The 27,777-nt window shown below is 46.3% G+C and overlaps 1 protein-coding gene across 1 annotated transcript; it reads right to left on the bottom strand.

The window, feature by feature from the left end:
- USF2 (upstream transcription factor 2, c-fos interacting) lies at positions 1-27,777 on the bottom strand. The gene is made up of 10 exons (XM_026684576.2): positions 26,944-27,777; positions 17,192-17,238; positions 14,048-14,163; positions 13,311-13,430; positions 10,993-11,146; positions 9,044-9,131; positions 8,297-8,355; positions 6,735-6,829; positions 3,218-3,346; positions 1-1,106 (listed from the first exon to the last, which is right to left on the bottom strand). Exons 1-10 carry the CDS (start codon positions 26,994-26,996, stop codon positions 1,017-1,019), a joined length of 951 nt encoding a protein of 316 aa, XP_026540361.1. The 5' UTR covers positions 26,997-27,777; the 3' UTR covers positions 1-1,016.

Here is a 27,777-nt window from a genome sequence, read left to right as displayed (position 1 = left end):
CCCCTTCTTCTTTCCTTGCATAAGGATGTTTCCAACCTCGTCGTGAAACGGTGCATTGCCTGTCTGCAGGCTGTGTTGAAATTAACTGGCTGATTCGTGCAACGAGTGTGTGTGTGTGTGCGTGTGTGTGTCAAGCTGACCCCGCTGTGTTTGTATTGTCTTCCCCTTTCACCAGACATACCTGTGACACCGAGGCTCTCGGGCCGTGGTCGTGCGCCCCAACGGAACAGGCCCACCCTCTTGGAAGCAAGATGCGAAACATGCAGAGGAGACAAGGAAAGGAAAGCGGGGCGGGGGTGGGAAATTTAGCAGGTTTTGTTTTTTTTCCTTTTAAAACAGACAAGCTCAAGGAAGGGTGTGTGCTTCCCCACAACCCCCCCCCCCCAGCAATACCACCCCGAGTTCCCACCCAGGAAAAGGGTGACGGAAATCAGTGAACCTGTGTTAAAAACCTTATTGTAAAAAAAAAAATAAAAATGCAGGATTTTGTCGGTTGAATCTTAATACTTCCCGGGGAAAGAGAGAGAGAGAGAGAGGGAGAGAGAAAGGGTGAGAGAGAGAAAAAGAAGGAAGGGAGGGAGGGAGGGAGGAAAGAGGGAGGGAGGAAAGGAAAGGAAAGGAAAGGAAAGGAAAGGAAAGGAAAGGAAAGGAAAGGAAAGGAAAGGAAAGGAAAGGAAGGAAGGAAAGAAGGAAGGAAGGAAGGGAAGGACGGGACAAGGATGCACCTGGTGGGAAGAAAGCCAGATACCATCTTTTAGAGCAGTAGCAAGGTTTGGGGTAGAAAAGACCCTCCCCCCAATCTCCTCTGTCCACTACCTCCTCCCTCCTACCCCTCCCCACATTCCCCTGTCCTCAAACGCAGGTTCATCCACCCACAGGCGATGGGTTTCGCTATGTCATTGTTGTCGGGAGGATTCGGTTTAAAACAAACAAACAAACAAAAAACACCCCAGAAGAATTGGGAGGCTGAGATTCAGCATGTAGTAGATGTAGTAGGCAGAGGCGAAGGAAAGGGGCTACTGCCCTGGGGTGTCGCCCACCATTTCGATTCCGTGTTGTTGAAGCTGTGCTCTCAAAAGGGCGTTTTCATTCTTCATCTGCTCAATCTGTTGTGGGGGGGTGAGGGTGGGAGGGAAGGGGGAGGAAGAGGAGGAGAAGAGAGGACAGAGTTTATCAAACTGGGGAAAAGTGGAGTAAATGCAACTGGGCACGGCAAAAACACACACACACACAAAAAAAGAGGCACCCCCTTGATTTATGACTGTAGTGGAACCTGGGAATTTCCATCATACGTCCTGACCATTGTAAGTTGGAGGACTCGGCTAACCAAGCCAGAATAACACAGTTGGAAGGGGCGTTAGAGGTTTTCTAATCCAATCCTCTGCTCAAGCAGCAGACCCTGTACCAGTGGTAGCTAACCTTTTGGGCTCCTGTGCCAAAAATTGTGTGCACACTTGCACGCTTGCGCGCATGTGCCACTGCCCAGAGTGCAATGCCGTGCCCCCACCTACGCCCCTATGCATGCATGTGCAATCCCCCCATCTCCCACTGCTCCCCTTATCTGCACTGCGCCTCACAGCTGGTTTTCGGCCTACAAAGCTTGCTGAAGCCTGCAGAAGCCTTCCTCAAGCCTTTGGGAGGCCGGAAAAAAAGGCCTCAAACTGGCCGAAAATCAGCTGTGAGGCACACACGTGTGCAGTGAGGTAAGTCTGCCTGCACCTCGCATGCTGGCATAAATGGCTCTGCGTGCCACCTGCGTGGCATGCATGCCAGCGCCTATACCACTTCGGACAAATGGCTTCCCACTCTCGTATTAAAAACCTCCAGTGACAGAGCACCCACAACTTCTGGTGGCAAGCTGTTCCACTGGTTAATTGTTCTGTTGGGAAATTCCTCCTTAGTTTTAGGTTGCTTCTCTCCTTGGTTCATTTCCATCCGTTGTTTCTTGTCCGGCCCTCAGGGGCTTTGGAGAATAGCTTGACTCCCTCTTCTTTGGGGCAGCCCCTGAGAGATTGGAACGCTGCTCTCATGTCACCCCTAGTCCTTCTTTTCATTAGACTAGACATACCCAGTTCCTGCAACCGTTCTTTATATATGTTTTAGCCTTCAGTCCCCTAATCGTTTTGTTTATCTTCTCTGCACTCTTTCCAGAATCTCAACGTATTTTTTATATCATGGTGATCAAAACTGGATGTCGATTTTTATAACATTTTTTTTGTGGCAGTTGTAAAGCGGAAACTGTGTCGTAAACAAGCCCATGTATTCTTAAGGGATGTTTTTCACCAGAAACTGGGCAAAAGAAAACACACAAGCATACGTGCTTGCGCACGCGCATATTTTGTGAAAAATACACACATATTTTGTGAAAGCAAAGGGACTTACCCTGTTTACATTATACCTGCAAACATATAAAGTGTCCATCTTCTCTTCTTCTGAGATAACGTTTAACTGCAACAGCTGAAATTGTACTCTGCTGCACTTACAGATTTGCTCCAAGGCTTCTGCACCATTATTACTACAGGTAGTCCTCGACTTACAACAGTTCACTTAGTGACCGTTTAAAGTTACAATGGCACTGAAAAAAGTGACTTATGACCGTTTTTCACTGTTATGATCTTTGGAGCATCCCCATAATCATGTGATCAAAATTCAGATAGCAATAGCAATCGCACTTAGACTTATATGCCTCTTCACGGTGCTTTACAGCCCCCTCTAAGCCGTTTACAGAGTCGGCCTATTGCCCCCAACAATCTGGGTCCTCATTTGACCCATCTTGGAAGGATGGAAGGCTGAGTCAACCCTGCCTGCAACTGTTAAATTGCAGGCAGCTGGCAGGCAAGCAGAAGTAGCCTGCAGTACCACATTCCAACCACTGTGCCACCATGGTTACTTGGCCACTGGCTCGTGTTTATGACGGTTACAGTGTCCAGGGGTCACGTGAACCCCTTCTGCGACCTTCCGACAAGCCAAGTCCCAGAGGAAACCAGATTCACTTAACAACCGGGTGACTAACTTATCCACTGCGGTGACTCACTTAACAACGGTGGAAACGAAAGTCCAAAATGCGGCAAAGCTCCCTTAACCAATGTTTCACTTAACCGCAGCAATTTTGGCCTCCGTTGTGGTCGTACGAGGACTACCTGCAATCGGTTTTATTGCTGGCCACAATCCCAAAACCTGTTCCAAAGCAAGAGAGGGAGAATGTGGGCGGAGCTACCTGTTGCCGTAGCAGGTCATTGTCCATCTGAAGCCTCTCGGCTTCCTTGAACGTCTCCTGCATACGCTGGTTCGTCTGGCGTAGCTCCCGGATGTAGTCACAGGCTTTGGACAGGATGCCCCCTTTGCTCTAAAAAGAGAGAGGAACAAGGACCAGCTCCATCACTGAGCTTCCTGCTCAGCCTCACCTTGGATGGTGGGAAGGGTCTTCAAGATCATCAGGTCCTTCCTCCTTTACACACTGTTGTGGCCTGCTAGCAGCCAGCGGAGCTGGTGGCAGACTCGGACAATGAGGAGGTTGGGGAGGAACATGGGCCAGTCCTGGAGTCTGGGGAAGGCTCTGACGAGGGCTCTGCATCGGAGGCAGAGATGGGGCCAGGGCCATCCGACAGTTATCAGCTGCCATCAGTGAGGCAGAAGAACAGCTGGAGCCTGTTCCCAGTGTGCGCATGCACAGAGCTGCCAAAAGAAGGGAACAGCTAAGGAACAAGGTCGACTTGGGAGTAAAGCCACAGATTGACGGTGAATGGCCCCTCTTGTAAGGAATAAAAGGAGTGAAAGGGGAGTGAGATTTTGCAGGAGAGAATTAGTTCATTTGGGTGAAGATCTGTTCCTGCATTCTTGCTAATTATTGTCTGCTACAGTGTGGCCTCTGGAAGATATCGGCCTGGCAACTCTCCAAGCCTGATTAAAGGTCTGTAATTGTGGAATATCTTGAAAGACTGTTGGCTGGGAATTTTATGGAGAGGAATTCACTGTAAACTAAATAAAAGGGGTTTATCTGGACCAAGAGTCAGCTTCGTGCTGTTGGGGAATCCTAGGTCAGAACACACACCTTCAAACCTCCAAGGATTAGCTGGTTCTGTTTTTAGCATAGGACTTCTTTATTTATTTGTGGCTGGCTAAAATACTGATTCATCTCACTTTATAGAACTTGCTGTTATAGTCAAAAAGGAAGCATTGTTCATTAATTACACTTTCCCCCAAGATGGTTGAATTTGTTTCCACCACCCCCTGACTTCCTAGAGCTTTAGGACTATTTACCTGGTAGCTCCCCATTTGAGTACTAATGAGGTCAAAACCGCTTAACTTCTTGAGTTTAGGCCAAACTGGCCAACTAATGGCCACAGCTCCAGGATTTCTCAAGTGGAAAAAGAGGTTTCTTTGTGGGGTTCTCCTCAGCTAAGGAGAAATCATTAGGAAGAAATGTCTGCAAATCTATGGAACTCTTCAAGGAACTCTCAATTATGACTGTGCAGGTGATGCAAATGTAGAAAAAAACAGGTCATTTGCATTATTCCTCCTCCTACTGTGTTGGATGAAATTATCAATTCCCCATCGTATCCTCAAAAGAGATGGATTAACAGAGTTGGAAGGGACCTTGTAGGTCATCTAGTCCAACTCTCTGCCCAAGTAAGAGACCCTACACCATATTTCTGACAAATGACAGTCCAGTTTCTTCTTGAGAGCTTCCAGTGATGAAGCTCCCACAACTTCTGAAGGCAACTTCTGTTCCATTGATTGTTCTCACTGTCAGAAAATTTCTCCTTATTTCCAGGTTGAACCACTCCTTGTTCAGCTTCCACCCATTATTCCTTTTCTGGCCTTCAGGTGCTTTGGAAAATAGCTTGACCCCCTTCCTCTCTCTGTGGCAACTCCTCAAATACTGGAAGGCTGTTATTGTGTCTCCCCTGGTCCTTCTCTTCACTAGACTAGCCATACCGAGTACTTGATAAGCAGAGTTGGGAAAATAAGTGGGACTTCAGCCTCCCAACTAACCAATAAGCTATTTCAGAAGCCTGCAGGAGTGACTCCCTTGTTATCATCACTGGAATTAGTGATTAGACAGGCTGCCTGCTGAAGAGCCAAGGATAGGCCCAGTAGTGGTACGAGGGTGAAGTTTTGTTCTCCAATCTTGTGGGTTGGTTTCCAAACATTTTGTTACCAGGTTGGGTAACATCTTCAGCAGAGTTTAGGGGATACATCAGTGTTCTTCTGTTTATAAGGGCTTAATGGTGTGGGTGTGTCAAGTGAGGGTCTTGTGATGGGTCATGTATGAGTCATCGGTGAGAGTCTTGTGATGGGAAGGCTACATCAGGTTAGGGTCATTGGAAGATGAACTGCTGGTGGTGGTGGGACTTGTGTGAGTTGGTTGAGGTTGATGCCATCTCTGGTTGGCTATGTGCAGTTGATATACAGTAGATTCTGAGGGGTACGTAGGCTGGTTGTAGGCCAACATGTCCTGTTGATGGAACTGGTTGTGGAGTGCCAGGCTTTGAGAAAGCGTGGCGGGTGGTAGCGTGGCCGATGATTTTGCTCCAATCAAACCAGTGCTATTTGGTGTCAGTGTGGGTAGAGATTAAGGATTTGGGTTTGTGTCATTTAACTATTAGTGGTACATACCGTGTTTCCCCGAAAATGTTACATACCCTAAGCTTGATTTTTACACATGTGATTTAAATCCTAGCTTGATTTTTACACGTGTGCCCAATATAAGCCCTATCCCTCAAAATAAGCCCTAATTAAGATCCCGCAAACTCCAGGGTGCACGGGTAAAAATTAAACTAGGGTGGGGATGGAGGTGGAGTTGCCCTACTACTTACCTTCAGACAGTTGCAGCCAGGCCTCACACACCCCGACACCTGCCTTGCCGGCCCATTTTTTCTGCAGCCGGCAAGGCTTTCCTGAAGGCCTCTGTAGCCGATAACGGAGCTCCAGATCGATCCAGAACTCTGTTATTGGCTGCAGAGGCCTTTAGGAAAGCCTTTCCGGCCTTGCTGGCTGCTGAAGAAGTTCCTGAAGGCCTCTGACAGCAAAAAGGCGGCTGGGGGTGACACACGTAAGGTTAGTCAGTGGATGACATTCCCCCCAAAACAAGACCTGGTGCTTTTTTTTTTGGTGGCAAAAAAAATATGACAGGGTCTTATTTTGGGGGAAACATGGTATTAGGGCTTCACGCCAGAATTTCTGCAGCCTGTGCTACTCAAAGACGTCAATAGTTTGCAATTCAAGATCAGAATTATTTAGTATAATTCTTTTGATCAAAACTACAGTGGGAAAAAGGGATTGCTAATTTTCTTCCTAATTATCATCCCCAGAGGATTGGACTGTAACTTCTCATCAACTTGAGCAAGAAGTCCAATCCACAGGTAAAGCAAAGGTAATAGATGAAGGCAAGCAATTGCCCTATAACTCAATCCTCTGGCAGGGAAGGATGTTTTCACAAGGTATAATCTGACCGAAGAGTACTTGTGGCTCCAATTACTCCACAATTATGCATCTATAGGCAGGCCAACGAGGCTGTAATTATCCAGAACAATTTCAAACAAGATAACCAACAGGGAAAATTCATCTGGGAGAAACAATAATCAGGAAAAAGTCTCCAACCTTGCTGGAACCATGGAAGGGCGACCTGGGACATCTCATGAGAGAAGCTTAACATCTCCTCCCCAAAGCTAAACATTGTTCCTTCTGTGCTACACCCCCCCACCCCCCCGCAATCAAGTAATCACTCTCACCGCCCCTGTCTTGGTGTTGTCTGTATTGCAGTCTGGAATGATTTTTGACAGTTGTACGATCCAATTGTTGATCTTGTCCCGCCTCCTCCGTTCAACTTAGAGAGAGGGAGGGAGGGAGAGGGAGAGGGAGAGAGAGAGAGAGAGAGAGAGAGAGAGAGAGAGAGAGAGAGAACGAGAACAAAAATAAGACACTGATCAAACATGGCAACCTCACAATAACATGTGGAGGGATGGAGTGATTGACTTTGGAGGAAGAGAAACAGACACACTCACACAGAGCTATTACAGCTACTACAGCTAATTACAGCTACTACAGATCAGAAATTGAAGTTTTGGTCTAATCTGGGCAACCTGTGTTTCTTCAGATGTTGTTGAACTACAATTCCCAGTATTCATCTCCAATAGGTGGGATGTCTGGGGCCAAAAGCTACCAAAAATGGAGCCAGGGGGCAGGTGCATGTGGCCCCTGAGCTCTATTTTCACTGGCAGAGGCACCATGGGCCGGTCCTTCACTGTTTCTAGGGTGGCCACGCAGACCAGATCTAAGCACCCGGTGGGCTGGATTCAGCCCGCGGTCCTTGAGTTTCACACCCATCAGCCTATTGACCCCAGAATCTGGGTCCTCATTTTACCAACCTTGGAAGGATGGAAGGCTGAGTCAACCTTGAGCCAGACAGGATTGAACTCCTGGCAGTGGGCAGTTAGCCTCACTGGTGGGCTGATACCGGTTCAGACTGGTTCTAGTGAACTGGTAGTTCTGGTGAGCAGTTGGCCCCACCCACTCGCCCCTCTCCTTTCCTCTCCTATATTTCCTTGTGTTTTTTTTTAGCTCAGCTGATTCGCGGGGCCGAGCAGATTGCCGTGCCTCAGCTGTTTTACTCACCAGCGCTGACATAAAGGTAAGTTTTGTAAGCTTAAAATGGGCAGTTTCTGAACACTGCGCGCGCGAGCAAACCATGCATTAGGCGAACCGGCGTTTAAACCCGTTGCAGCCCATCACTGGTTAGCCTGTAGTACTGCATTCTGCACCATCATGGCGCTTTCCAAGAATTGGAAAAAAAGGGAAAGAAATTGGTCTTTCTCAATCATGTTTCAAAGCAATGCAGTCCTTCCTCATCTGATTAGGGCACAAATTTGGAGATTGGAGAGAACTGTTAAGAGCGTTTGCAGTGTGACTACTATTATGAGACAACCCAGGAGCAAAACACAGTACATAGAGACTTAGACAATCAACAGTGGTTTATATACAATAATTGTATACAGACATATACTTGGTATATGCAAAATACCTTACAAGCAATCTTTCTTCTTCTTAACTCTATACGGAGAACTCAGCAATGAATACCGGACAGAAGGAGAGAGGACAAGCCCTCTAATGGCTGCCTTTAGATAAGCACCTCTTAAAGGGGTAGAACCCATCCCCCAGTCTTAAAGGGAAGTACCCATGCTATGCTGATTCATTCTTATTGCATCATCCTATATTGCATCAGCTTCACTGCTGGTCAGCTCTTAAATCCCAAGACCTTAACAAGAGCTGAGCCAGCTTGGCTGTTCTTCCCTACCTTCATTGTGCTGAGCTCTTCGCCTCTCATCTCGGGGTGTCCGCGTCCCGTCCATTTTCCTAGGATTTGAAGCGAAGGATTGGAATAAATCAGAAGCGCAGCAGCTTTCCGAAACCCCGTTCCCATCTCAGAACCTTTTCTATTATTTTAAAAGATGCAGTTAAAGATACCAAAAGTCAGCCCACTCCTTCAACACAGGCAGGCATGCCTAAGAATCGAGAAATCGGGGAAAGCTAACGCCCTCGTGGACTTTCTGAGTTGGAAGGAAAAGGAACATCAATCCAGTGCTGATTGCTAAACCAGAGTGTTTGTTTTTCTAAAACCCATCAGAAACGCAACAATTAGAGTGGACCCTTTCTCCATAAGGTTGCAATGCTCAACAGTTTTGGAAAATGAATCTCTGGGGAGATCTGGCCTGTTGCTGCTTTCTGCAGTGCGAAGACTCTAATCTTGATCCTTTCTTTATACCTCCTTCCAGCCTCACTGGAGATTCCACCACACACTGTTCCTCAACATTGGTCTGATCTATCCTTCCTTAGCTACATTCCTTTATATCCTGGCATATCAACTCGCCTGTTTTCTCTCCTCCCCGACTCCAGAATTACCTGCTTGTGGCCCCACCTGTTCTGCCCTCTTCCAGCTCGCCTCCCTCCCTTCCTCCCCACAACCACACTGTGGAATATCTAGAATTTCCCTGACTGAAGACCCTGATTGAAACTTCAAGTTTGCGCCCGAAGCAGTACGTACGGGGAATAGGGGTGTGTGCGGGGAGCTATGGTACGTTGTGTTCCGGTCTGCAAGACGTCTTGGGGGGTCATCATCACGTAGAACTGACCTGAAGGAGCAACGTGGAGAAGGTATTAACACCACCAGATAAATGACTAAACATTTTTTTAAAAAAGGGGGCGGGGTGAGAAAGGACGCCTGCAAAAAAATGTTACCAGTGCCAAATGCTTGCATGAAAAGACTTAGCTGTTGCTTTTTGTCCATCTGCTCCCTCCCTCCATTCCCAATTTTCCTCCTTCTCAACAATAAATCTGAGGTTTGGCTGCTGAGAATGGACGGTCCTCACTGGGCTGTGCCTTTCTTTCTTTTATTCCGCCCCCTCCCCTCCCCAAATTAAAAATTAAAGGCAGTTTCAAGGAATGGACAGGCTTCTACCCTGTGAGTGGCAATACTAAACACATAGATTTCCACAGGCTATTTTTATAAGTATATATATATAAATTATGAAGCCATTTCTTGCAGTCAGAATCTTCCTCACTTATTTCCCAACATAAGGAGCTAAAATGAACCTGGGCAGTTTACAATTTATTGACTTGTTGGACGGACCCACAATCTTAACATGTGGTGTCCATTAGATCAAGTCAGATGCTTTATTTGTCTGGGTAAAGTCCGTCATGTAGAATATAGAATAACAGAGTTGGGAAGGGACCTTGGAGGTCTTCTAGTCCAACCCCCTGCTTAGAGAGGAAACCCTACACCACTTCAGACAAATAGTTGTCTGATCTCTTTTTAAAAACTTCCAGTGATGGAGCATTCACAACTGTTGGAGACAAGTTGTTCCACTGATTAATTGTTCTAAATGTCAGGAAATTTCTCCTTAGTTCTAAGTTGCTTCTCTCCTTGATTAATTTCCACCCATGGCTTCTTGTCTTGCTCTCAGGTGCTTTGGAGAATAGCTTGACTCCCTCTTCTTTGGGGCAGCCCCTGAGATATTGGAAGACTGCTATCATGTCTCCCCTAATCCTTCTTTTCATTAAACTAGACATGGCCAGTTCCTGCAACCGTTCTTCATATGTTTGAGCCTCCAGTCCCCTAATCTTCTTTGTTGCTCTTCTCTGCACTCTTTCTAGAGTCTCAACATCTTTTTTACATTGTGGTGACCAAAACTGAATGCCATATTCCAAGTGTGGCCTTACCAGGACATTATAAAGTGGTATTAACTCTTCACGTGATCTTGATTCTATCCCTCTGTTTATGCAGCCTAGGACTGTGTTGGCTTTTTTGGCAGCTGCAGCACAGTGCTGGCTCATATTTAAGGGATTGTCCACTAGGAAACAGAGCAACTGTTTTGTTCATCGGAGTTCTAACCTGTGGCACTGTGATCTGTCCTGCGATCAACACAGTTTTGACTCTTTTTACCTACAATATTTTTACGTACAATACAAGGGGACGCTGTGGCTCAGTGGCCAAGACGCTGACCTTGTCGATCAGAAAGGTCAGCAGTTTGATGGTTCGAATCCCTAACGCTGTATAACGGAGTAAGCTCCTTTTACTTGTCCCAGCTTCTACCAACCCAGCAGTTCGAAAGCACGTAAAAAATGCAAGTAGAAAAATAGGGACCACTTTGGTGGGAAGGTAATCAGCCTTCCGTGCGCCTTTGGCATTTAGTCATGCTGGCCACATGGCCATGGAGACATTTACATGGCCATGGAGACAGCGCTGGCACTTCAGCTTTGTAATGGAGATGAACAACACCCTGTAGAGCCAGAAATGACTAGCACGTATGTGCGAGGGGAACCTTTACCTTTTGTACAATATAACTAGGGACACCTAGCTAGAAGCATTGAACTAGTCTGGGCTAGTCTGGACTTCATGGGTCAATGATTGGGAGTGGTAGGGATGGTAGTTTAAGAGATGTGGATGCCATCAGAGCCACCTCAAACAGCTTTCCAAGGTCCCTGATTTCCTACCTCCAGCTTGTGTCAGCGACTGATCAGTTGTCTGTACGGAAACTGCTGTGGCATCCCCCACCGTGGAAGCAGGGAAGTATGCAAAACGGGCTTCACCACTGACGGCATCAGTGGCTGGACTTCCACCGTTGCTGAAAGGGTTCTGAATCACAGCCTGGAAACAGAAGGAGATGCATGTGTGGGTCTGTGACAGCAAACCACCCAAAGCAAGATCAATCATGGTTAAAGAGCAAGGGAAGACCTTGAATCTGCTACTGCACTGGAAGACTGGCCCGGAAAATAAAACCCTGGCTTTTATTCGTAACTGGCTACGGGTGATGCGAGTGGCAGGCAGGCCGACAGCTGGGCTAAACAGAAACTCAGAAACTGGGCTAAACTTAGGCAAACTCAATTAAATCAAGACTTCGTGCAGACTACGAAATCAATGCATGGTCCAGGAATGGATTTACACAGAAACAGAGGAAAGAGGAATATGAGGAGTGAAGATCTGATTAACTGAAGGAATGCACTGCCCTCTTGTGTTTAAGAATGGGTAACAGATTAAAAAGAGTCAGTTTGGTGCGGTGATTAAGGTACCAGGCTAGAAAATGGGAGACGGTGAGTTCTAGAATAGAATAAAATAGAATTCTTTATTGGCCAAGTATGATTGGACACACAAGGAATTTGTCTTGGTGAAAATGCTCTCAATGTTCATAAAAGAAAAGAGTCAAGAGTCAAGAATCATCAGGTACAACACTTATTAATAGTCATAGGGTACAATAAGCAATCAAATCATACTAGGAAACAGTCAATATAAATCGTAAAGATACAAGCCACAAAGTTACAGCAGTCACAAGTGGGAGTGGATGGGTGATAAGGAGTGATGAGAAGATTAATAGTAATAGCAGTGAAGACTTTGTCAATAGTTGGACAGTGTTGAGGGAATTATTGGTTTAGCAAAGTGATGGCGTTTGGGAAAAACTATCCATGTGTCTAGTAGTTGTTCTGGTGTCCAGTGCTCTATGTGTCGTTTTGAGGGTAGGAGTTGAAACAGTTTATGTCCAGGATGTGAGGGGTCTGTAAATATTGTCACAGCCCTCTTTTGGACTCATGCAAGTCCTCGATTGAAGGCAGGTTGGTAGTCTAGGCCCACCTTAGGCACAAAGCCGTCTGGCTGATTTTGTGCCAGTCACCTTCTCTAGGCCGGAGGAAGCAGGCAAACCACTTCTGAAAAATATTGCCAAGCAATGTGCACGCCTATCATCTGCCCGCAAAGGAGAACCGCTGGAACCACATAACAGACAAAAGCCATTGAAAACAAAGAAAGCAAAGCGCTCTGGGACTTTAGAATTCAACAGAATTCAGCACCTGCCACCTCAATACCCCAGTTAATTACTCGATCAGAAGAGAAAGAACTGGAGGAAAAAAAAATGTCACAAAATGCAAAGGCCTGCAAATAGAAGTAGAACAACTCTGGCAAAAGAATGCAAAGAGTACCAAAAGCGATAGGGGCCTTGAGTGTGTAATACCAAAACACCTGGAACACCATTTGAACACCACTGGCATTGGGAAAAAAAAATCACTATTGGTCACTTGCAAAAGGCAGCTTTGTTCAGAAGAGCTTCCATCCTCTGACGCATCAAACAAACATCATCTGTTTTTTCTTGACTGTAAAGTTTCTGGTGATTCTTGTCTATCAGTTGGTGTATCATTTTCTTCTCTTTCTCTTTTTTTCAACTTGTACGTTAACCATCTATCTGGCTTATTTACGTGTTCAAAAAAGTTTTGTTTTGCCATTTTAAATGTTTGTGCCATTTCATCTTGCACGATGAGATTCAGTTTATGTTTTATTAGATCAATTTTCTCTTTAATCTTTTTTTTTTTTTTTTTTGCGGCTCATTCTGCAATTCTATCTCCAACTTTTTAAGCTCTTTTTTTTTTGCTGCTGTTTAATTTTCTTACTTTTCCTTGCTATATATGTGATCGGTAACCCTTGAATGTGCGCTTTTGCCGTACCCCAGATATTTTTGCAGTGATGTTTCTTCTTTTCTATTTTCCTTAAAGAAAAATTTCCATTTCTTTTTCCATCATTTGTGTGAAATCCTTGTCTTTTAAAATAGTTTGATTCACTGTCCATCTCGGTTTCTTCTTTTGTTCCTTCCATGTAATTTTTATGGGGTTGTGGGTCTGCCCATATGTTCATTTCTATGTCTACCTCTTGGACATCTCTTGAAAGGACGTGGATAAAAACAGCAACTCCAGTCTAAGCATCTGGTTGATTGTGCGACCAATGGTAACAAATAATATTAATACTGGGGTTAGCCAAAACCATTTCTCACCTGAGCAACAGCTTGCTGGCCACTGGTGAAAGCTGCGGTCGAGACCACGCTAACGGCCCCCGTTGCATCCGTTTGTCCATCCAGCTGACTGTCCGTCACCTGAACTACTCTGTATGTCACCTGGGGAGAAACAGCACAGCCATACCATTCTTCTGGCTGAAGTGGGATTTATTAAGGATGGGGAGAAACGAGGTGATGTTCAGCCCTCTTGAAGAACTCAAAACAATCAAACCCCGCTATGACATGATTTCCGCAACAAAAAACGTTTCTTTCTTTTTTTTGGAGTGCAATGAAATGAATCAGAAATGGGAGTGGATTTCCCCTAATTTAGGCGTTTGCCTGCTATATTCCACCCTCTTCAGAGATGGTATTCAGCAGGTTCTGACAGGTTCTGCAGAACCGGTAGCAGAAATTTTGAGTAGATCGGAGAACCGGCAAATATCGTCTCTGATTGGCCCTGCCCCATCTATTCTCCGCCTCCTGAGTCCCAGCTGATTGGCTGGGACTTCTTTGGTTGCCCTGCACAGGAGAACGGAGCTGGAAAGCAGGTTAGTGGAATGGGGAGGGAATGGGATTTTGCAGTATCCTTCCCCTATCATGCCCACCAAGCCACACCCCACAGAATCGGTAGTAAAAATTTTTTGAATCCCTCCACTGTAATTGCAAGAGAGGCCAGTCTTTAATTGGTGGACCTCCATCCAAAGTCCAAAATCCAACCTTCCCAATATGGACATTACCTGTCCTCCATTGTTCTCTGTTCGAAACTGATACTGGATATTATGGTCTGCAAAGGCTGCTTGCTGGACGCTGGCAATGGCCACTGCTGTCTGTTCGTCTGCATTTGTGCCGTCCCCTGACGGAGAAAGGAAAGAGATTTCAATTGACGGGTTTTATGATCAATAGCCCCAAAAGCTTAACAATATTTAGTGAATTCTAGAGGCCTGATTAGACAGGGAACCAGATTTGAAAGGTGTAGATTTGTGTCAGGGACTTGCAGAAGAGTGACGGGGGGGAGCGGAAGCTGTTCTTGAGAGTGGAACTCTCACTATCAGCCTATTTAAAATACTGTGTTTCCTTGAAAATAAGACCCTGTCTTATATTTTTTTGGCTACCAAAAAAAGCACCAGGTCTTATTTTGGGGGGATATCATCCACTGACTAACCTCACTTGTGTGCGTTGCCCCCAGGCCTCCTTTTTGCTGTCAGGGGCCTTCAGGAATTTCTTCTTCTGAGGCTGGCAAGGCTTTTCTGAAGGCCTCTGCAGCTGATAACAGAGCTCTGGATTGATCCTTCAGGAAAGCCTTGCCGGCTCTGCCGGCTGCAGAAGAAATGGGCCGGCAAGGCAGGTGTCGGGGTGTGTGAGGCCTGGCTACAACTGTCCAAAGGTAATTAGTAGGGCAGCTCCACCCCTCCCATTCCCACCCTAGCTTAATTTTTACCCGTATTTTAATTAGGATCTTAATTAGGGCTTATTTGGGGGAGTAGGGCTTATATTGGGCACATGCGTAAAAATCAAGCTAGGACTTACTTTCAGGGTAGGTCATATTTTCGGGGAAATGGGGCGGGGGTATCAGCCGTAGCAAGATTGAATATTCTCAAAATTTACACTAGACTGATCCGGATTGCTATTTAATGTACTTTGTTTTCTTCTGTCGGGGATATACAGCTGGGACAGCCAATGGGGCATTTGGAAACAGAAGAAGGTGTACAAGTAGTCCTTGATTTATAATCATTCATTTAGTGGATGTTTGAAGTTACAACCACACACTGAAAAAAAAAGTGACTTAGGACCATTTTATACGTTTACAGCCTTTGCAACGTCCCCATGGTCACACGATCAAAATTCAGGCACTTGGCAACTCATATTTATGACGCTTGGGCTCACATAAGTCACTTTTTGCAAACCTTCTTGCAAGCCAAGTCAATGGGAAAGGCAGATTCACTTAACAACGGGATTACTACCTAAAGCACCTCAGTGATTCACTTAACCACTGCAGCAAGGGAGGTCATACAACAGAGCAAGATTTCACTTAACCGTCTCGCTGAGCAACATAAATGTATGATTCAATCGTGGTCTTAAGTCAAGGATTAACTTGGCGTTGCTGACTTTGGAACTCCAGAGAGCTGAGCGTGTGACAAAACACTGTGCAAACATGGACTGCATACCTACCTTTCAAACTGATCTTAGTTGTGTGGTTGTGAGACCCGGGGAAACAGAAAGAGAATTCCTAGTGTTCTGACCTAGGCTTCACAACACCACGAAACAGACTCCTTGTCCCAACAAAACTCCTTTTTATTTGGCTAATATGAATTCCTATCGTTCACATTCAGCAAAGTCCCAGCAAACAGTCTTTCAAGGCTGAATTGCAACCACAGACCTTATCAGGCTTGGAAGAGTTGCCAGGCCGATAGCTTCCAAGCGCAAGGCTGTACAAGGAAATACTTGGCAAGGAGTCTCTGGGAGTCACAAACTCAAGATTAAACAAATCTTCACAATCATTAAATGAATTGTCTCCTGCAAACCCCACTCCCCTTTCGCTCCTTTTTATTCCCTATGGGAAGGGCCATTCACCATCCACCTGTGCCTTTAATCCCAAGTCAACCCTTTTTCCTTAACTGTTCCCTTCTCCTGGCAGCTCTGTGCATGCGTACTGGGAACAGGCTCCAGCTGTTCTTCTGCCTCACCGATCTCCAATTCCGAAGGCAGTTGATAACTGTCAGGAGGCCCTGGCCCCATCTCTGCCTCCAATGCAGAGCCTTCCCCAGACTCCAGGACTGGCCCATGTTCCTTCCCAACCTCCTCACTGTCCGAGTCTGCCGCCAGCTCCACGGGTTGCTGGCGGGCCACAACACCTAGCACAAGTTGTGTTGGTTGCCATGGGAGAGCAGTCAACACAACTTGTACGCCTAACAGGGAACAGACTCCGGAGCTGTGCAAAGGCTGGTGGGCTACAACTCCCACTGGCCACACCGGTTGGGGCTGATAGGAGCTGTCGTCTGGTTACATCTGCAGGACTCTGGATTTCTTTGAGACAAGGGATACTCTTCCTTGGATAGTTCTCCTCTCTCTCCAATTAGCATTCAACAGAGAATGTTGTATTCTTGGTGGTACAGTGGTTAGAGTGCAGTACTGCAGGCCACTTCTGCTGACTACCAGCTGCCTGCGATTTGGCAGTTCAAATTCCATCAGGCTCAAGGTTGACTCAGCCTTCCTTCCATCCTTCCGAGATGGGTAAAATGAGGACCCAGATTGTTGGGGACAAGATGCTGACTCTTAAACTGCTTAGAGAGGGCTGGCTGTAAAGCACTATAAAGTGGTATATAAGTCTAAGTGCTATTGCTATTGTATCCTGCATGTGACAGGCCACAAAAACCTATGCATGTTGGCTAGATGTTGGCTGCAAAATCATCTGCAGACTAGATCCAGAAAGGAGGTGAGACAGCTTTGCTCCCTTTCTTTAAAACAGTTTATTAATATATTTTTCTTTAACATACATAAGTGCTTTATGAACAGCGTATTGTCTGGGACTATTTGCTTACATAATCATATATAATATAATAATATATTCAACATAAGACATACATAATAGTATTTTTCCAATTTCTAATTTCTTCTGTTGTCCCACCATTGATAAAATAAGTCCCATGTATGAAAACATTCTGTATCTTCTTTATCTTTTATCTTAAACGTCAACCTATCCATTTCTGCACAATCTAGTTTTTTTAAAATTACATCTTCTTCTACGGGAGGGTTCCTCATTTTTCCAGTGTTATGCATATACAATTCTTGCTGCTGTCAAGACATGTAATATTAAATATATATGCTCCCATTTTTATACCCCCGGCTGGGGATTTCTGGACCAGCCCAGAAATATTCCTTACCTTCTCGTAGCTCAACTCCATCTTCACTTTCTTGATCTTTCTCGTGGCTGAAATGCAAAAGAAAGAAAAAAAAGAATTCAGCTGTATTTCCTTCCTGCTAGATATGGGGAAGGGAGGAGGGGAACTCAACAATTAAGCATAGAGGTTTTTTTTTTTTTTAACCCTCAGTAGGACCAAAATGAGCCAGATGAAAAGTTTAGGAGCATATAGAATCTCTCCCTCCCACACACACCGCAAATGGCTGCCTCCTTTTTAAGGAGTTTTGCAATCAGTTGCAAAAGTAAAAGCAACTCAGAAGCTGCAAAATAGCTTTTTGTTTGCTGTCCTGTTTTAGAGGAATGAAAGCATAGAGCACTTTAAATTTTAGCCTCCAGCTCTGGGGTTCATTCACTCAGAAAGATTTCAGAGGCCAAAGATGGAGTACTTGGCACATAAAATAGACCTGGATTGGGCCAGGATCACAATTTATGATAAATAAGTTTCTGGTCTCATGTTCCCCAAATGAAACGGCGGAAATCCAATGGCCAACGACTAGTTGAGAAGTTCAAAACAGGAGGAGTTCAAAAGATGCTCTGTTGGGAGTTGGGGTTTCAGCGCTTGGGACCCACAAAACCAGAATGCACCCACCCACCCCAACATGCTCCACTGCAGACAATAAAACGTGGCGTCAAACAACTGAAATGATAGTTACATAATTGTCAGTGCTTTTTTCAAAAGGCAAACTGGACTTTTATTTCCTGAAGACATTTCACTACTCATTTAAGAAGCTTCTTCTTACTGAAGGGTGGGGAGGAATGGAAGGATTTATATATTCCTTGCAGTCACCTGGTTCTTAGCACTCTCTGAGGGCCAATAAGACCACTTGGTATTGTGGTTCACCGGCAGGTGTGGATGGCTGAGGTCTCGGAGAGCGAGGACTCAGATGAGGGGCCTGTGTGCGATGCAGGGATGGGGCCAGGACCATCAGGGAGTGGAGTGCTGCCTTCGGAGATTGTGGAGGCTGGCAGCAGTGATGAAGAGGCCCCTGGGGAGCCTGTGCCCAGTGCACGCAGGGCTGCTCGTAGGAAAGAGCAGCTGCAGCAGCACGGGCGACTTGGGAGAAAGGCTGCAAGTAATGGCCCCTCCCTTAAGAGATAAAAGCCAGCTGAGAAACCAGAGTTCTTTGCAGGAAGCAAATAACTTTTTGCACTCAAGCCTTGTGGACGTTCGGACTCTCTTAGTTGGTGTTTGGAGACGCTTTGTGTTTGGAATATTTCTTGGCAACTTAATCTAGTGTTCTTGGCAGCCTTGCACAACCTTGGCAAGGCTTGTTCTTATCAGAGACAATTAGTTTGAAACAGCCTTTTAACCGAGAAGGAACGGAATTTGTAAAGAATCATTAAAAGGTTTTGATGTTACCTCTGTTTGGTGTTTACTTCCTTGGAACAAGGTTTGGGTCAGAACACTTGGGGGGTTATCTGCACCCTCAGGGTCACCTGAATCAGAATGCAATTGGTTGTGGCATCTTCTTGGAACTGCTGAAAGGACTGTGTTGTAAAACAGGAGACCCCAAGATGCTTTTTCAAGAAGCAACTGGAGTTTCCGAGTTTTTTTCTTTGAAGACATTTCGCTTCTCACCCGAGAAGCTTCTTCAGCTCTGACTGGATGGTCCCCACCATCCAGTCAGAGCTGAAGAAGCTTCTTGGAAAAGAAGCAAAATGTCTTCAAAGAAAAAACAAAACCAGAAAGTCCAACTGCCTTTTGAAAAAGCACTTTTGGGTCAACCGTGACCTGGATGACAAAGAATCTCCATAGATGTTTACTTACAGAATTCAATTCATTCAGTGCAGAATTCAAATGACCCAAGCTGGGCATCGTAATTGTCCTTGGTGCTCTCTGAGCTCGGCTGTTGTCTTGCAGATACGATGGGACTGATGACGTTAACTAGTCGGGTAATGAAATGTCTGCACCCAAACAACCAAACTCAACAGACCCCCAAGGACTTCGCGGTTCAACTTTATTATTATTATTTATTTATTTATTTTGTCAAACGATTATAAGATAACAGGTATAAGTATATACATAGTTATGAATACATGAAAATGGGTACATATAAGAAAAATAAAAGAAACAATAGGACAGGGACGGTAGGCACGTTGGTGCGCTTATGCACGCCCCCTACAGACCTCTTAGGAAAGGGGTGAGGTCAATAGTAGACAGTCTAAGGTTAAAGTTTTTGGGGTTTGGGGAAGAAACCACAGAGTCAGGTAGAGTATTCCAGACATTAACCACTCAGTTGCTGAAGTCCTATTTCCTGCAATCAAGTTTGGTGTGATTAACCTTGAGTTTGTATCTATTGTGTGCTCTTGTGTTGTTATGGTTGAAGCTGAAGTATTCATTGACTGGTAGGACATTGCAATATATGATTTTATATACTATACTTAGATCGGACGAAAGGCGGCATAGTTCTAGGTTTTCTAGGTCTAGAATTTCGAGTCTGGTGGCATAAGGTATTCTGCAATGAGTAGAGAACTCTTCTTGTGAAATATTTCTGGACTTTCTCAATTGTGTTAATATCAGATACGTAATGTGGGTTCCAGACTGATGAGCTGTATTCCAGTATTAGTCTAGCAAATGTTTTGTATGCTCTAGTTAGTAGTGTGATATTACCAGAGAAAAAGCTACGTAGGATTAGGTTAACAACTCTTAATGCCGTTTTGGCTATGTAGTTACAGTGTACTTTCAACTAGAGAGATTCTTCTCTATTAGACTGTAAATTCTTTCTTGCCTGGTACGTCTCCTACGGATTGAAGAGGTTTGTTTCATGCTATAAACTACGTTTGCTGGTTGTGTGCACACCCAAACGAAGTCTCACCTCTGCAGTGGGCCACAGTTGTAGATTTCAACTTCCTACCGAAATCCACGGATCTCAATATTTCAATACTGAAAACAGGAAATGCATGGATGAATATCAACCCCCCCACCCCCCAAGTTCAACTTTCGCTTTCCACAGACTGGAAGGAGAAAACAGCCTTACAGTCCTAGAAAGCAGCTATCTTAATCCTTCACTCTTGGCAGTTGTTGCAAAACAGGCTGAAAGCACAAGGCAGAGCACCAAAGGTGTCCAAAGGATGACAGTTACTGTACACATTTGTGGATAAGCCCATCCGGATAAGCCAACCCTCGATTTTTTTTTTTTAACCAACTTACCATGAAAAATATGCCGCTCATGGATAAGCCAACCCTCATTTTTCACGCGTATTTTGGTTCAAAACTGGAGGGTCAGCTTATCTAAGGCAGAGGTCGCCAATCTTTTGGACCTCAGGGACCACCAAACTCATAATTTTAAATCCCATGGACCAGAGACCCCCGAAATTCTGCAGGAAAATTCCCCACCCTGTTTTCCTACTGATTGGTCGTTCTTTATTTGGGATCGCAGGATACCGCCTCCAATTCTGTTCTCAGGGGGAGAAAGAGAGAGAGAGACTTTTGGCTTCATGCAAGGAAAGCAGCAGAAGTCTTTCTTTCTCTCCCCTAAATTCCGCCAGAAATGAGTCTCTGTGAGGTTTGTCGTGCCGGCGCAGCCTCTTGGAGCAGGATGCCTTGCAGGGTCCCAAAGACTCGTTTCTGGTAGAGTTTGGGGGAGAGAAAGAAAGACTTTTGCTGCTTTCCTTGTGTGCAGCCAAAACCAGAAGAAGAAAGAAGCGGAAAGAAGTAGCCCAGTGGCAGGCGAGGCGCATGGGGCAAGTCCCCACCTCTGCCCTTTCTCCCCTCCCCTCACTACCTCGTGTTGTTCTCAATGCAAGCGATGCAAGCCTTGTGTTCCCACGGGCCATGTGGGCAGCATCGTCTTGTGTTCCTGCGCAGCCTGGATTAATTGCTTTGGGGGTGTTTTGGGAGTGACATTTCTCTGTGGACCATCAAAATCTTTGCGCGGACCACCAGTGTTCCCCAGTCCACTAGTTGGCGACCACTGATCTGAGGGACATACAAGCACCTTTATGAAGTGTTATTATATACACTTGCAGATAAGCCCATTCGTGGAGGAGCCAAACCAAATTTTGGGGGGTGTATTTTGGCATCTAAAATTCTCAGCTTATTTCCAAATATATATGGTATGCAAGAACCAATTAAGCGGGCTTAGAAGAATCCTGGGGGTCATATTCTCTAAGAGGGCAACCTGTTAGGGATGGATGGACTATGGGTTTATTTATTTTTTTACTTCTACTTCCCTTCCTGCTAAATGCTCATCTTTCCTTCTTGCATAATTTGAGCCAAAGCCCATAGATAACCTGCTCCCAAAAAGGATAATTATTTATTTATCTATTTAATAAATTTATGCAGTCGCCTATCTCACAATGGCAACTTTGGGTCATCTACATAGGATTTAAAAAAAACAAAAACAGATTTAGGCTATTTGAGGGACGGTGCATCTCAAATTGTTTCTGCTCATCCTACCAGAATTAGATTAGAGGCAATGCCCATCTTGCTAGAACCAACAGTAAGGGTGCCTTTTCTGTTGCAGGGCATGTCCTATGAAACGTAATTGCTCCAGAGATCTGAATGGCCCCAACTATGTTAGTCTTGCATAAGGGTTTTTAAAGAGCTGGCTTTTCCCTAGACTTTTTTGAGTTTATAGAGGCAGAACAAGCTCTAATGGCTAATTGGCTTCTTGTGCTTTTCTTCGTAAATGGAATTATTTTTGCAACCTCAGACCTTCATTATTTAGTTTAGTTTAGTTTACTGTCATTGCACCGCGTACAAAGAAATCAAACACCATCTTCAGTGCACATCATGACCATGAAAATAAACCCAAACACACATCCTTCACACTCCACACATGGAATTGAAAACCACCCGACTCTGCACTATATAGTAGAATTCAACAGAGCTACTGCCCTGGGATAGAAGCTGTTTTTCAGCCTATTTGTCCTTGTCTTTATTTGGATTGTTTGGTTGCTATCGTTGGTTGTAGTTCATTTCTATGAGATGGGGCAGATATGGGAGTCACTGGAGTGAAACCCCATTTAGAAACACAAAGAAAAAAAAAAGAAGCATCCATAAAGAAATACACGGAACCCTTGCTTTAACAAACAGTCAAAATTATGACGGGCTGAATGAGTGGTAGTTAGAATAGGTCCTTGAAGTTCTGCCCCCACAACCCCCAAGGGAGGTTGTCCCATGCTTGTTTTCCTAACAGTTTTGACTGCATTTGGAAATCCTGGTGATTATTTATTTGGAAATCTGTGTATCACTTGTTGCAGAACAATAGAAGCTACCCAAGGAATTTCCCTGCTTCAAGAATGGTTTAGAAACCCTGCTTTCATGGGACAAAAACAGTGACGCAAGTCTAAACATCTCTAATGTGTAAACACTTACATTTTTTTTTTTTGTGTGTGTGTGTGTGTGTGTGTGTGCGTGCGTGTACGTGTGTGGGATCTTTTCTAATTTTGGTTGCCCCTCCTAAGCATGCTTTCATGGCTTTAAGACCCCAAATTCACTGCAGAGAGAAAGGAGGCTCTGCAGTGATTAACAGATTAACACAGTTGGAAGGGACTTTGTAGGTCATCTAGTCTACCCCCTCCCCTGAGTGAGAGAGGGGGTACCCCCAAAACGTCAGATTTGGTGAGGTTCGTTCACCGTCATTCTTTCCCACCTAAATCTAATTTACTGAGATCTTCCTATTTCAATTCCAAATGGCCTTTTTAAAAACCCAGAGCCGGTTCAGGGCCCCATCCCAGAGATTAGAGTACCTGCTGAGTAGCAACTACTAATAATAGATAGCCTTTCCTGCTTCGTCCCTGTTCTACTTTTTGTCAAATCAGGACGGTTTGGGTTATTTTTGGTGGTGGTGGGGGAACGTCCCCCTCCCCAATATAGTACATCAATAGGGACAGAGAAATGAGCAGTGGCAGGAATCGCCTCGGGTTAAGTCCAACCAGGAACAAGAGAAATATGATAAATAATTAAAGGACAAGCGTAGGGGCAGAATGAATGAGAGTTGAATGGAGGGGAAAAGGAAAGTGATTGAAAAGAACCATCAAATTGGATGGGATTTGATTTGGGCAGTTAAACTAACTCAAGCTGTCTTGCCCAGTTTGACACAGGCCAAATCCAGAGCAACCCCAAAAGGCCTTGCTTGAAGATTTATTTATTTTTCCTTCTCAATCTGTACTGCTGCAACTTTACTGGGCCAATTAACATAACTGCAAAATTCCAGAAGGGTTCCCAGAGAAAGCATGCTGCACAAAATGTAACACTCTTTGAGCTTTGGGGTTTGCCTCCCAAGTTACTAGCCAGAAAAAAATAATTACTGGTCTCTTTGAGGGGTGGGCTATGAAAAGAAGATCAAACCACCCACTGACTCGCCTTCCTACTATTTCTAACCGCCACTAGTGATGAAGCGAGTCTATAAAATATCAAGGCTGAATTATTTAGCGTTTCAGCATACTCATTCCCCTCCAAGGAATTTTGAACAGCCTGCCCGATTCTGGCATAATCACTTTATTCTGCTTTGGCACAGCGTAGTGGCTGAAAAAGGGCAGCGGAGTGTAGTAGTTAAAGTACTGGACTAGGTGAAGAAGAGATCCAGGGTTCAGCCACGGTCTCAACCCAGCTAACCACCTAAGAGTTGCTATAGTTTTAATTAGTTTACTTCATTATCATTGCAACTTGTACAAGGAAAGTAAATGCCATCTTAAGTGTACATTGTAACTGTAAAAATAAAACACAAACACACATCCTTCACATTCTACACCAAGGGTCTTCAAAACTTGACAAGTATAAGACTTGTGGACGTCAACTCCCAGAATTCCTGAGCTAACATGACTGGAGGAGGAATTCTGGGAGTTGAAGTCCACAAGTCTTAAAGCTGTCAAGTTTGAAGAACTCTGTTCTACACAATTGAATTGAAAACCCTTGATGTCGCATTAATATTGTACTATACAGTAGAATTCAACAGTTACTGCCCTGGGATAGAAGCCGTTTTTCAGCCTATTTGTCCTTTTTATTATCCTGTACCGTCTGCCAGATGGTAATAGTTAAAAAAAAAAAAAAAAAAGGGTTCCCAGGATGAGATGGATCTTTGAGAATGTTTTGAACTTTCTTAAGGCAGCGGGAGCTATAAAGCTCTTCCAAAAAGGGGAGAGGGCAACCCATGATCCTCTGGGCAATGACGTTCACCCTCTGGAGCGCTGTCCTATCTGCCTCTGGGCAATTGCCAAATCATACAGAGGTGCAGTAAGATAAAATACTCTCTATGGTGCAGCGGTAGAAGGTCACCGGCAGTTTTTCATTCAGTTGTTTCCTGAGAAGCCTCAGGTAGTATAACCTGTTCTGGGCCCATTTAGTTTACTTTACGGCACCTCGTACAACAAAATCAAACACCATCTTCAGTGCACATCATGACCATGAAAATAAACACAAACACACATCCTTCACACTCCACACATTGAACCGAAAACCCCCAACACCGCACCAACACTGCACTATACAGTAGAATTCAAAAGAGCTACTGCCCTGGGATAGAAGCTGTTTTTCAGTCTATTGTGCTTATTCTGTGCCGTCTGCCAGGTGGTAATAGTTCAAAAAAGGGGTTCCCAGGAATCAGATGGATCTTTCGACCACTGCTGCAATGTGAGCACCCCAGGTCAGGTTCTCTTTTATGGTAACACCCAGAAACTTGATGGTGGTGGTGGGGACAGGGAGGGGGGGAGAAATAGATAAAAGCACCACACCGCTGCTTTGAGCTCCCGCGTGAAAAAAGCAGAATATAAATCTAAGAAGTATGACTGTTTGCTGGAAAGGTGAGCCACCTGGCCTGCTCCTTGCTTTGTCAGCACTGCTGTGAATTATTCTCTGTCCCAGATCTGGTGGAACGATCTAAACCAAAACTGGATTAAGTGTATTTATTGTGCAAGCCAGCCAGGTTACATTTACACGGCTACGATGCCACCCAGAGAAAAGTACCACTTCAAACTCTGCACTCGGCCCACATCACACCCCCTCCCTATTCAGTTTCACTCTGCTTTCCTCCCTCCCCCCCCCCCCCCCCCTCCTCACCCAGACTGCCTTCCTTTCTGCAACCACTTGCCCGGTATATGTCAGCTTCCTGACAAACAGCCCTGGCCGAAAGGGAGGAGCAGAACAGGGAGGGTTGTTGCTCTTTCAATTGGCCTAACAACCCCACCAGGCAGTCCAGACGGAGAAACCACTGATAGCCCCAAAGTGCTTTTTCCAAGGAGGCAACTGGACTTTTTTTTTTCCCCCTTCTTTTTAAGACATTTTGCTTCTCCTCCAAGAAGCTTCTTCAGCTCTGACAGGATAGTGGGGAATGGAAGGATTTATACTCCTTGCGGACAGCTGGTCATTTGCATCCTTTAAGGGGGGGAGGTCGTTGAGGCTACCTGGAGGTTTATCTGTGTCCCCTGGGTCACCTGAGTAATGCTCCTGGGTTCAAGAACCCTCTAAAACAGGGGTGTCAAACTCACAACCCAGATGCATCACGTGTGGCCCACCCCGTTTAGCGAAGGGGAGAAAAAGTCCCGATACATCACCTTGAGGCCGTGAGTTTGACACCCCTGCTCTAAAAGGATGCAAATGACCAGCTGTTTGCAAGGGATATAAATCCTTCCATTCCCCAATTATCCCATCAGAGTTGAAGAAGCTTCTTGGGTGAGAAGCAAAACCCTTTCAAAAAGAAAATGAAAAAAAAAAAAACAACAACCAAGAAAGTCCAGTTGCCTCCTGAAAAAAAAAAGCACCTTTGGGACAACCATGACCTGTGGATGACTGAGCACCTCCACAAGATAGCACAAGGTCAGCCAAAAAAAAAAAGGACCACGAATCCCTGCTCCAAGTCTACAACACGGGTGTTTTAAAGGCCTCTTGGAGATCAGGCTGTTGCCTCCCTTTCACCCAGAGGACTTCCTTTTTCCCTGTTTTGACAGCAGGGATCTGGATGTGGGGCTGTCCTTCCCTCCCCCCCCTCCCCCCCAATCCCTCCCTCCTTGACGGCAGCCAACCAATCTCTGCCGGGCTGCCCTTTTCCAGTGTGACAGCAAACAAACCGGACACCCCAAACGACGGCTGCTTTTCTTTTCTTTCTCCCCTCCCTCCCTCCTTCCTTCCTTCCTTTCCGGATCGCCCCAGACATTTCCCATCTCGGACCTACCGGGGGGGCGGGGGTGGGAGGAAGGAAACCTCACCCGCGTCCTCCCCCAGCCCTTTGGCCAATGCAGACCCCACCCCACCAGCCCTCCCAGTCAGCCACACTGGGGGAGAATGGGACTTGTAGTCCGTCCAAGCCCCCTCCCCTTTCCCTCCTGCTTGGAAAGCAAGAAGGGGTATAGGAAGAATCCCACCCGGGCGAGCATTACACTTGAGAACCCCCCACCCACCCCCGCAAGCCTTAGAAATCGCGGAAGGGATCCCGTTTTGTTCCCCCTATCTGCATTCTCACGACCCCCGGAGACACCCCCCACCCCACCCCACCTCCTTCGGAAGCGCCCCTCTTCTCTCCCCCTCCTCCCTCAGGGGCAGAAAGAGAGGACCGTCCGCCGTGTCCTCCATTTTGTTCTTCCTCCCCACTCCCCGGTCGCCGCCGCCGCCGCCTGCACCGCAGGAGCAGGGTGGATCGTCGCTGGCTCTCCCCCTCCCTCTGTAGTCTCTCTCTCTCTCCTCTCCCCCTCCCCTCTCCGTAGGCCTGGGAGGCCGGAAAGGAAAGGAACCCGGGCCCGGGGCAGCTTTTGGACGGGCTTCTTCTGCCCCCTTACCTGGAAGCAGCGGAGGCGGTGGCTGTATCCAGACCGGGTTCCAGCATGTCCATGGGAGGGGGTGGGAGAGAGGGAGGGAGGGGAGGGGAGGGAGGAAGGGGGGGCGCCCCGCTGGCCCCCCAAAGGGGACGCAGGCGGGGTGGGGAGGGAGGCAGCAGGAGAAGGAGGGGACGAGTTTTTAAATCTCACGCCGGATGGAGGTAGAGGGGACGCGGAGGAGACACGGGAGCCGAGGCGCTGATCACGGGGACAAACACTCGGGTCATGTGAGAAGGAAAGAGCGAGCGAGCGAGCGAGCAGCGAGAGCGGGTCTCTCCCTCCCTCCCTCCTTGCCTTTTCCCCAGCTGGGAGCCCGGGACACGTGAGGGGGGCGGTGGTGGAAAGCGTGGGAACCGGAGGAGGAGGAGGAGGAGGACGAAGAAGAAGAAGGAGCCGGGCTTCTGCCGAGGGAAGGTCCGCGCGGCCTGCTTTGGAACGTCGGCGGGCGGCGGGTGGAACGTTGCAGCCCTTACGGAGCGGGAGGGGGAGGGGAATAGAACGTTGCGACGATCCGGGGCGGGGGGAAAGGGGAGGGGAATGGAACGTTGCAGCTCCGCGGATGGAACGCGGCGGGGTTCGATCGAACGTTGCGGCAACAGCGGCGGCGGCGGGGGGAGGGAGTTGGGAAGCCTGGGTTTGGTTCGGTTTGGTTTTACATCGCGGGAAAGAAAGGAAAAGAGAGCGGAGGAAACGGGCTGGGCTGCCAAAAGGGAGGCGAAGCGAACGAGAGCCGAGGGAGGGAGGAGGAGGGGAGGAGGGGGGGAAGGGAAGGAGTAGCCGAGCGCGATCGGCTTG

The sequence above is a fragment of the Notechis scutatus genome, chromosome 8 (genome assembly GCF_049901735.1).
Source record: "Notechis scutatus isolate UNSWTSFEM ecotype Mainland chromosome 8, rNotScu1.2, whole genome shotgun sequence".
Taxonomy (NCBI): Eukaryota; Metazoa; Chordata; class Lepidosauria; order Squamata; family Elapidae; genus Notechis; species Notechis scutatus.
This window is presented reverse-complemented; position numbering and strand designations above follow the sequence as displayed.

Excerpts from the sequence above, each read along its gene's own strand:
- USF2 (XM_026684576.2), bottom strand. The coding sequence starts at position 26,996 with ATGGACATGCTGGAACCCGGTCTGGATACAGCCACCGCCTCCGCTGCT. Across the intron at positions 17,239-26,943 it reads ACCGCCTCCGCTGCTTCCAG|CCACGAGAAAGATCAAGAAA; the intron begins GTAAGGGGGCAG and ends TTTGCATTTCAG. Across the intron at positions 6,830-8,296 it reads AAGAGCTCAGCACAATGAAG|TTGAACGGAGGAGGCGGGAC; the intron begins GTAGGGAAGAAC and ends CCTCTCTCTAAG.